The following is a 10,793-nucleotide window of genomic DNA, read 5'->3' as shown; positions in this document are numbered from 1 at the left end:
TGATGTCATTGAAGGCTTTTCAGACCAGGTATCAGTGGTCAGATGGACCGTTGCCCCAACACTGTGTGCCAGACATGCCATTACTTCCTTTTGCACAATCGAGTACAGATTGAGGATTGTCTTTTGTGCAAAGAAATTTCGTCCGGGTGCCTTCCACTGCCGTGTCCCAATAGCTAAAAATTTTTGGAACACCTCAGACTCCACCAGCTTGTATGGTAAAAGCTGGCAGGCTAAGAGTTCAGACAAGCTAGCTGTCAGATGCCGGGCAAGGGGGTGACTTTGTGACATTGGCTTCTTACGCTCAAACATGTCCTTGACAGACACCTGACTGTGGGCAGATGAGCAGGAACTGCTCAAGTGAGAGACGGAGTGGCGCATTGTTGAGAGGGGGCAAGGAGGACAGCAGTGGTTGACGTGGCTGAAGATGCTGGACCAGGAGGAGGATGGCGGCTTTTAGTTTGTGTGCTGCTTGTACTCATGTGTTTATCCCTTAGGTGTTTGTGATGTGCGATCATGTGCCTTCGCAAAGCAGTTGTACCTAGGTGGGTGTTGGACTTTCCACGACTCAGTTTCTTTTGGCACAGGTTGCAAATGGCATCACTGTTGTCAGAGGCAGACACACAAAAAAATGCCACACTCCTGAGCTCTGCAATGACGGCATTCTGGTGGTGGCAACAGCATGCGTTGATTGGAGTGCTGTCTGGCTGACCCCGGGTGCCGATGCACGCTGTCTGACTGTGCCACTAGCTCCTTGCAACGACCTCCCCCTGCTTCCAACTCATCTCCTCCTCTTCCTCTTTGTCTCCCCATCTGAACTTTCCCCCTGTTTCCCCCTTCTCTTCTAGCGGGCACCCACGTGACATCCACGGATGCATCGTCATCATCAACCGCTTCACTTGTATCTGACAACTCAGCAAAGGAAGCAGCAGCGGGTACAACATCATCATCATCACACCGTTCGTCCATGTGTGTAATGCTGCCTGACTGAGACATATCCCTGTTATCTACATCCTCTGGCAATAATGGTTGCGCATCACTCATTTCTTCCAACTGATGTGTCAATAACTCCTCTGACAGATCAAGTGAAGCGGCTGTGGTGCTAGTGTTGGTGGAGGCGGCAGGCGGGTGAGTGGTAACTTGAGAGGTGCCCGAAGCTAAGCTGGAGGAGGATGGTGCGTCAAGGTTCCGAGCGGAAGCTGTAGAAGATTGGGTGTCCTGTGTTAGCCAGTCAACTATGTCCTCAGAACTTTTCGAGTTCAGGGTACGTGGCCTCTGAACACTGGGCATTATTCTAGGGCCAAAGGGAATCACAGCACCACGACCACGACGGCCCCTGCGGGGTGGCCTGCCTCTGCCTGTCATTTGTTTTTTTGATTACTGGTACTATGCGTGCAAGCTACTGTGACAACAGATATGAGTGGCACTGTGCACTGGCAGAAGTTGGCAGAGTAGACGCTGTAGGCATGACACACACGCTTGCAGACAACTAACTGCTATTCAATCTATTACAGTCAATTTTTTTTTTTTAAATGTACACTACTGTTACACCAGATATGAGTTGCACTGGTGTGACACTGTGCCCTGGCAGGCCCTGAAATGCACGCGTGTGAAGGAAACTGACTGCTATTATTTCACAGTCAAATTTCTAGTTTTTGTTTTAATGTACACTACTGTTACACCACATATGAGTTGCACTGGTGTGACACTGTGCCCTGGCAAGCCCTGAAACGCACACGTGTGAAGGAAACTGACTGCTATTATTTCACAGTTAAATTTCTATTTTTTTTTTATGTACACTACTGTTACACCATATATGAGTTGCACTGGTGTGACACTGTGCCCTGGCAGGCCCTGAAACGCACACGTGTGAAGGAAACTGACTGCTATTATATTACAGTCAAAACAGTTTTTTTTATTTTTAAATGCAAGCTATTGTGACACCAGATATGAGTGGTGGCACTGGGCAAGTGGGCACAGTATACGCTGTGAGCCTGACACACACGCTGGCAGGCAGGCAACTGCAATTAGATTACAAGAAAAAAAAAGCAGACTGATGTTCTAGCCCTAAAAAGGGCTTTTTGGGGTGCTGTCCTTACAGCAGAGATCAGATGAGTCCTTCAGGACTGTAGTGGACACTGAATACACTAGCCTAGCTATCGATTTCCCTATGAAATCAGCAGCAGCTACACTGTCCCTCCTCTCACTAAGAATGCAGCTTCCGGGGGGCGGGGCCTAGCTGTCATGGAGGAAAGACGCACTTCGTGTGAGCTCCCTCAATATCTCACTTTAAGCAGCTATCAACAAGCAAATTTCACCCCAGAAGGGGATGACCAAGCAATGTTGCTCCTACCTGACCGACCCGACATGCTTAATAGCGGTCAGCAACTCGACAGAGTCTTACTTACCTCCACGTGGCAAGTGTGGCCTGGTGCTAACCGGGCGGGAGAGGCGGCCGATCTCCTGATCCTGGGAGGCCCATTAGCAGCTACTTCCCGGCAGGAGCTCCATTACCCCTCCCCTCGGACCGGTGGGGGTTATCCCGGTCCACCCCTGAGAGGCTGTCTGGAGCTAATGGACGCACAGAGCACAGCCGCCCAGGCTGACATACTCATCTGCGACTCTCCCAATATGGCGGCAGCCGCGTGTCCTCCTGGTACCAGCAAAGCATGGCAGGATATTGAGTCTAAGCTATGTTCACTAGGAACTATTCGCCAGCGAACCGTTCGGGACATCTCTACATACAAATATGTGTGTTTTATTGGAGGGGTATTATGACATTCACAGTTAAAGTGCCACGCAGAACTTTAATTTCTTAACAACAATTCTTAATTTCTCACACTTTGCTAGATTTTATGCATATAAAATTATGTTTTATATATAAATATTTCATGTGAAATGAAAGACCTGTTTTTCCACTGACAGGCCTCAGGATATCAACCAACACATGACCAGGACCTATACCAGCATATCCACAGAGGGAGATCATACCATCCATGTGAGCTGATCTGGAGCTGATTTTAAGATCCAGAAAATTGTAAGTGTATTTCTTTCTTTTCATCTAATATCATTAGTAACATGGGCACCCGCCGGTATTTTTATTTTCAGCTTTAGAATACACTGCAGTACCGGCGCAGGCCAGTAGGTGGCACTGTGTGTGGAGAGAGGCAGGAATAGAAAGCTACATCTTATCCCTTCTTCTCTCTCCTGACTAAATCTGGGGGAGCAACACAAAGTGCAGCCAGCAACTCCCAGACTGCAGAGACAGCCTACAGATCAGGTAAGTGAGGGATGTGGGGGCAGTCTACAGGGAGGGGCAATGAAGGTAAAGTAGGAGAAGGAGCAGAAATGTGCAGGAAGGGTCAGCAAGAAGCAGGAAGGGTCTGCAAGGAGCAGGAACGGTCAGCAAGAAGCAGCAAGGGATGCAAGAGTCTGCAAGGAGTAGAAAGGGTCTGAAAGGACAAGGAGGAGAAGGTGCAGAACAGGGCAGAAGGAGCACAAAGGTAAAGGAGCAGAAAGAATCAGAAGGAGGACAAAGGTAAAGGAGCAGAAAGCATATGAAAGAGCACAAAGGTAGGAGAAGGAGCAGAAAGGAACAGAAAGGGCCAACAAGGAGCAGAAATGGGCAGCAGGAAGGGACAGAAGGAGCACAAAGGTAAATGAGCAGAAATAATCAGAAGGAGCACAAAGATAAAGTAGGAGAAGGAGCAGAAAGGAACAGCAAGGAACAGAAAGGGCAGCAAGGAGCAGGAAGGTAAAGTAGGAGAAAGAGCAGAAAGAAGAAGGAACAGAAATGAGCAGGAGCAAGGAACATAAAGTGGCAGCAATGAACTGGAAAGAGCAGCAAGGAGCTGGAAGGGGCAGAAGAAGCACAAAGGTAAAGAAGGAGAAGGAGCAGAAAGGCATCAGAAAGAGAAAGGAGCAGAAGGGCGCAAAAGAAGCAGAAAGTAGCAGAAAGGTAAAGGAGCAGAAGGAGCCAAGGAGGAGAGAAGACAGTGTCAGAAGAAAAAGAAGACTGTGTCAAATGAAGGAGAAGAAAGGGAGATGGGAGCAGGAAGGACAAGTGAAGTAATCCCTCCACTTCATTCTGGACACCACATCATAAGTCTTTGGTACCTGGGTCTGGCAGGGAAACTTTGGACCTTCTCATCTCCCCAGGAAAAAAAAAACAAATATCAGTGTTAATGTGTTCACTTTTATTTCAGAAGTCGAATACCCCTGAGCCATCTGGAGCTAGAGGAAGCCTTTAGGGTTAAACCCCTTAAAGGTAAGAGAGCGCCCAGGGGCTTCCTGGCATCATAGCATTTTCATTTAGGTGAAGTTGTTATGGTGACCAGAATGTTAAAATTTCTTGAAGGAACACTATAGTGTATTCCTGAGACCATAGCTGTGAAAACGCTATTCACCCTGGCTTTATGTGATAATGACTATGCCCCTCCCCTTCATGATGCTGTCAAAAAGGGGCCAAGCATGGATGTCATTGCCCAAGACTAGCAATGAAAATACTGCACCAGATTTTGTTCTATTGTCTTCTTATCTATTCATACTCAATTGGATTTGAGGACATTACTGAAGGGGCTGCTTCCCTTCATCACCTTTTCACATTTATATACAGCCAGAAGGAAGAAACTCTGGCTTGGGAAGTATGAGCATCCATTGCACAAGCACTAGAAATCTAATTTCTTCTATACATTTAATATATTTGAAAATATATCTTGTAAAACATATATTAATATATCGAGCTACTACAAATATAAAATATTACACGTTGCATAAGTTTCCAAATTATTTAATATTTTTGATAACATTTTAAAATACTCTTTACAACATATTAAAATATCAAAAATATGTCATATTTAGAAATGTTTCATATTTACAAAAAATGTATCATAAAATAGAAAAATATTACAAGATGAAAATATTTTTCATAATATTAAATCATTTTAAAAGCTTATCCAAAAATATAAAATCATTTAGAAAATGTATCCAACATGATTAAATTGAGGACTTTGTTGGAAAACAGTAGTGCACATCATGTTCCTTAGAGATACATTAATTTGCAGAAAACTTCACCTCTCGGTGGCAGCACTTCTGAAAATCATATAAACAAATATGTTAACGTTTCTAGCAAGAACCAAATCTTTGAACACTCATTTTTAATATCAGAGATGGATTAACATCCTCCATGGTCCTAACCAAGTTAGGTGGCCTTGGGTGGAAGCCTTATTATTAAACCTGCCCTGTTCAATATCATGTAAATATTCTCTGGTCCATATCTTGAAATATTGTGTATGGCCTGTATTTAACCAGTTCTGCATATAAAATCGATATCAAATAATGCAATAGTAATACATTAAATGTGTGTGTCTAAACCAAGAAAAAAAAGTAACTATCCAAAACATATAATAATATATAGAAATTAACAATAGATTGCTAGGAATTGAAAGCCACATTTGCAAACTGAATGCCAAAATATCTGACTTTGATATATAACAACATTCTGCAATTTCTAATCTTTTTCCAATGTGACATTTTTTTCCCCGTTTACAACAAACAACTGTTTAGTTAATAATCCCATTGGCTTTTACATCAATAATATCACAAACTAAAAATGCAATAAAAACACTAGAACAAAATAAATCCATATACTATCATCTGTTTACTATAGATAGAATTGTGAGGATTTTAAAGTGAATTGAAAAATTTAAAAATTTAAGATCAAATTTGCTGTACTGGAGGTATAGCTGCTTTTTCACTTTTTGTCCTTAAATTTGAAATTATTTTTTGAATTAGCTTTGAATTCCCCACATAGTAAATAATCATGTTATTTTGTATTTAATGTACACCTTATGATGGATTATAACCCAATATCTAATGATTAATACATGTTGTCTTGCTTTTCTCGTGTTTATGTAGGGGAAATGGCGATATTTGTCAAAGTGTTCTAAAATGTGATCACTTTTATTAAAGTGTTGTAACAGTGATCTAAAAAGCTTTCTTTTAGTTATGTTCTGCTTTTTTTTTTTCAGAAATTTCCTGCCAAATTTAGATACGTGGGAAACATAGAGGTTAAACAGAACAGTTTTCTGTCTGAAAAATTGCAGAAATTCAAGTTACATCAACAAAAAATGCCATATAATAAAAAAATGAAGCTTAAGATGCAAAAAAAAAAAAAAGCAACAGATTAAGAGCATTCAACAGATATGATAAATTGCACCACTGCACCAAAACTTTGCTGAAAGTAGACACAAATGTGTCAGCGAGACTTTGCTAAATGTCCCCCAATAAGTTCTGTTATGTATACAAGAAATCACAAAGCATCTCAAAAGAAGTTCTGTTAATATGATCATACATCGGATTTGTACTTCCCTGCTAAATTTGTTTTTTAAAGCTCAATATGCATAATAATTTAAAAAAATTATTTCAAATAATTTGTGAAAGATTGTACAAACAGTTATTACCTTGCATAATTATTGTTTTTCCATTATTTTAAACATATGGTGCATTTAATTTTGACTACCTTTTTATCATAAGGAGGCTTTTTTTAAATTATCATTTGTTAGGGCTATTTTAAAAGTGCAACCGTCAGGGAGCAATCTCTTAGTTTCCACGGAAACTGCTCTACTTTCATAACTCTGCACCAAAACTGATCTTTGCAAATATCCTCTACAGAGTTCCAATACTTTATCCTTCCTGGGAGGGAGTGTCAGGCTGACCAGACCCTTTTTGCCCTGTCATTCATATCTGCAGCAAATGCATGCAGTTCATTAAACACAAACTTCAACTCTTCACTTTATCAGTCTCTCACAGGACCTGACAGCAACACAATTAGCTCCCAGTCACCATGTCATTTGAAACTAATATGAGGTTTAAACTTTCCATTTTGGCAATTGGACTTCAAACCCTTATTATAATATTATTTGGGATATTTGTAAGATATGATACACATTATAGTAAAGGACCTGACAATTCAACACAAAACACGTTTATTGACCTCTACCCATGTAAGTATATATGTTTATGTAATATCTGCCTATATATCTAGCTATGCATACATGTTTTTTATTGTCGGTATAACTTTTGTTTATATTTTTGTTGTTGGTTTTTTTTTTTTCCTTTGCATGAATTTATTACAATATTGTATTTATTATTCTGAGTGTTTTCACTTTGTTGTGAGAATTTAGCAAATGATGTATAACATTTAGGCTACAATTTTAAGAAAATGCAATTCAGTTGATGCAGTTTTATTTACAATTTGGCTATAGTGATCCAAATGTTGTTTTTCATTGTTTACTCACTGTGCAATATAATTATTTTATTGTAAACTAACATCTTACAAAGTAGGGGGCACGTCCCGTTTAGGAGAAATTCCAGGCACCTACCTGTCTGGTACTAAGATGTAGTGGTGCCAACAGGACCTTTACTTTCTATACTTATGCACAGGTGACATATCTTTAAAAAAAGGATAGAACACATTTAGTGATATTATACACAGGACATGGGCACATGTCAAATGAAAACATGAAGACAATCTATGGAGCAAGTCATGTAAAAATACAGACACAATACATGGGCATGTCACATAATACTACAGGCACAATGCATGGGGCAAATTATAGAAAAACAGACACAATGGGGCAAGTCATATAAAACTACAGGCACAATGCATGGGGGAAATTATATAAAAATATGGCAATTCATACAAAAATATAAATACAATGCTTGGAACAAATCATATAAAATATAGTAACAATGCATGGAGCAAGTTATAAAAACACAGTCACTATGCATGGGGAAGTCATACAAAACACAGACACAATGCATGGGAATTTATCTTAAAAAAAAAACATAGATATAATGCAGAGAGGAAGTCATAGAAAACATAAGCAAGTCATAGAAAACCATAAGCACATCGCAAGGGATAAGCCATACAAAACAATAGGGCACATCTTTTAAAATACAGGCACTCAATTCATGGAGCTAATTATGCTAAAATCCAAGATACAATGTATAGAGTGTATCATCAACAGTAACTGTATTGGAAAAATTATACAAAAAAAATCAATGAGTTTAATGATGCTAAAGACAGTGATGCAATATATGGGGTGAATTATACAAAGCAGAGACGTGTTACATAGGGTAAATGATACAGATCAAAAATACAGTGCTTGTCTCAAATTATAAAAGAAAAAAACAAGGGACGGGGTACATTATACAAGAAAATAGAAAATAATGTGTGGGGCACATCATACAATTACAAACACTAACAGGGTTATTCACTAAAGTGAGAATTCAAAGGGAATTTTAAATTCAAGTCCACAGTAGTTGAACTGAAAGCATCGATAGCTTAGAGAATGTTTCCAGTTTCGCCATTGTGACCTAAAATGTAACCTTCACTTAGAATTCTCACTTGAATATCCCTGCACATTACATCTCGAACAATTTCTATTATTTTAATATGCATTGACTTGCAGGTAATATTTTAAAATACAAGGACTCTATCATACAAAATTACAGCGGCAGTTACATTTGTATCTCTTGCATTGCATTCATTGATCAGCTATCAAATATGTAGGTGATGAGTTTCCTACCATATTGTACATACATATAAATTGACATGTAGAATGTTGTTTTGTACAGTATTGGCCATTGCAGTAGTGTTGTCTGCCGCACTGACAGCTGTGATGTGAATGTGTTTGCTGCACTGTCCAAAGCAAGTGTTTCAAAAACCCTTTCAGTTATTTAGTGCTACAGCTCAATAACCTCTATTTTGTATTAATGAAACAAAACCAATAATCTGTATATTGCAGAAAATATTGTCACTGTAGATGATGATCAAAGTGACTTGTCAGCTACTTGGATGGAACAATTTTTAGATGACTGTATTATCTGCATCAATGGTACTGCCTTACAACAGAGACATTATTTATTTTAGTCATTTAAGAGAAACACTCCAAACAGCATGAAGCACAGCCAATCTTTGCTATATTACCTAAATAGCACAGAGGGAGCACAAAGTACTGTCCCTGTGTATCAGTTGTAGGTCCAAACAATGCTGGAACCTACTGATGGAAGTCTGGGCTGTCATTCATTACTGTTTGGATCTTGACAGTTCAGGGGCTTTCTGAAGAAATTATTGTACCTACCTAAAGGGTTTGCATAAAATATCTAGGCAGATTTGGACACAATGTGAAATAAAAAACGAAAATATTTAGAAATTAAAAAAACAAAAACAGTTTATTTAAAAAAAAATTTGTTTTTGGGTAAATACACTTATTTGTATTTTTCTGTTGTTGTTTTTCTATTATATCTAAATTATTTTCTAATTTAAAAAAAACATTGTAGAGCTTTCTGTTTAATCCATGATTTATTAATATATTTTATTTATTTATTTAAGATTATGAAAACTAAAAACTTTAATGTTTCCATCCTATATTGGTCAGTTATTTAATTGCATTACCTTCTGATCCATAAACATTTACCGTGCATTATTAAGAAACCATCTGTATTTTTAATCATCATCTACTGAGCTTTGTGACAATTTCAGTCATCCACCAACATAGTGTGACACTGATAACAAATGCTGCAGCAGGCAAGGAACAGGACACTATTATTGCTGCAGATATTTAGCTGTAAACTTAGCCTATTATGTTCTCCGCACAGGATTTCCCTTCATAAGGGTTGGGAAACGTGCCTCTCTCTCACCAGCTAATTGTGCTGAAGAGATTCCTAATTGCTTTGGCAGCAATGGTTGTAAAAACCGAGCAGAAGTATTAGAACTCAACCTTAAATGCTGAAAATGCACTCTACAACATAGTAAATGAGTGTACTAACTTTAGTTTTTATATAGTAATATTTATTTTCAAGGCGTGTTGAATATTATTTGAATCAAATGTGGATTTTCCCCTATCTACAATTCACATCTTGTCCTCCCGGTGCAGTGTATCATATCATTTTACCCTATAAGTTCTGTTTACTGCAGATATCATTTCTGTCGTACTTACCAGAAGGTGAACAGCAGATAGCAGATGACGTGTAAGGATGCACATAGTCCTTAAGTGGGTTGTAGCATGCAATTTATTGTTTCAGTGAAGTATTACAAAGTTGAATGTAGAATGTGCTTGGCAAACCACTGATCACTACTTATGAAAGTAGGCAAATAATTTTCTGTTAGCGCGTCATGTAATACCCAATAGGTACAGTTAGTGAGGCATTCCAAGGGTAAAGGGTGTTAGTACACATACACTGTTAATAGAAACAATTTGCAGAAATTGAGAAATTAGACTTTTTGTCTCAAATTCCCATTATATCCTTTATATCCTTTATATTGTAAACTCACGGCCATCTAACCAAGCACTTTGTACAAAAAAAGCTTAAAAGGTTAGATCTTAGCCTCTTTACCTTTTATATTGGTCTGTGCGTGTTGTACATTCTCCCTACTTGTACAACTGTAGAATGTGTTGACACTTAATAAATACCTGTGATACAAAATCTAAATAAAATACATTCATAAAGTACATTTATCTTTAAACAACTCAGTTCACCTAACAACAAATTGATTTGTCCAAAACAAAAATCTTTCAATTAGTTTTAATGTATATTGTATGACAAATGCTTTTTCTTTCTTTGCCTTTTTAACTTTACCTTTTATATTGGTCTGTGTATATTGTAAATTCCAGTGATAAAGAAAGAAAATTAAAATAGGCACACACTTTCGGATCAGTTCACCTAACAACAAATACATTCTTCCAAAACAAAAGCCTTTCAATTAGTTTTAATGAATGAAACATTTTTGC

The 10,793-nt window shown here is 38.4% G+C and overlaps 1 protein-coding gene across 1 annotated transcript in view; it reads left to right on the top strand.

The window, feature by feature from the left end:
- The first annotated feature begins 6,772 nt into the window (after positions 1-6,772).
- Positions 6,773-10,793, top strand: part of RHAG (Rh associated glycoprotein) — a 48,273-nt gene continuing 44,252 nt past the window's right edge. The window contains exon 1 of the mRNA XM_063440847.1: positions 6,773-7,001. Within this exon, the coding sequence (XP_063296917.1) occupies positions 6,842-7,001 (160 nt within the window). The 5' untranslated portion in view covers positions 6,773-6,841. The remainder of the gene's footprint in view (positions 7,002-10,793) is intronic.

This window comes from Pelobates fuscus, chromosome 2, assembly GCF_036172605.1.
Source record: "Pelobates fuscus isolate aPelFus1 chromosome 2, aPelFus1.pri, whole genome shotgun sequence".
Classification (NCBI taxonomy): domain Eukaryota; kingdom Metazoa; phylum Chordata; class Amphibia; order Anura; family Pelobatidae; genus Pelobates; species Pelobates fuscus.
The sequence above is the reverse complement of the archived record's forward strand: the minus strand, read 5'-3'. Positions and strand labels throughout refer to the sequence as shown.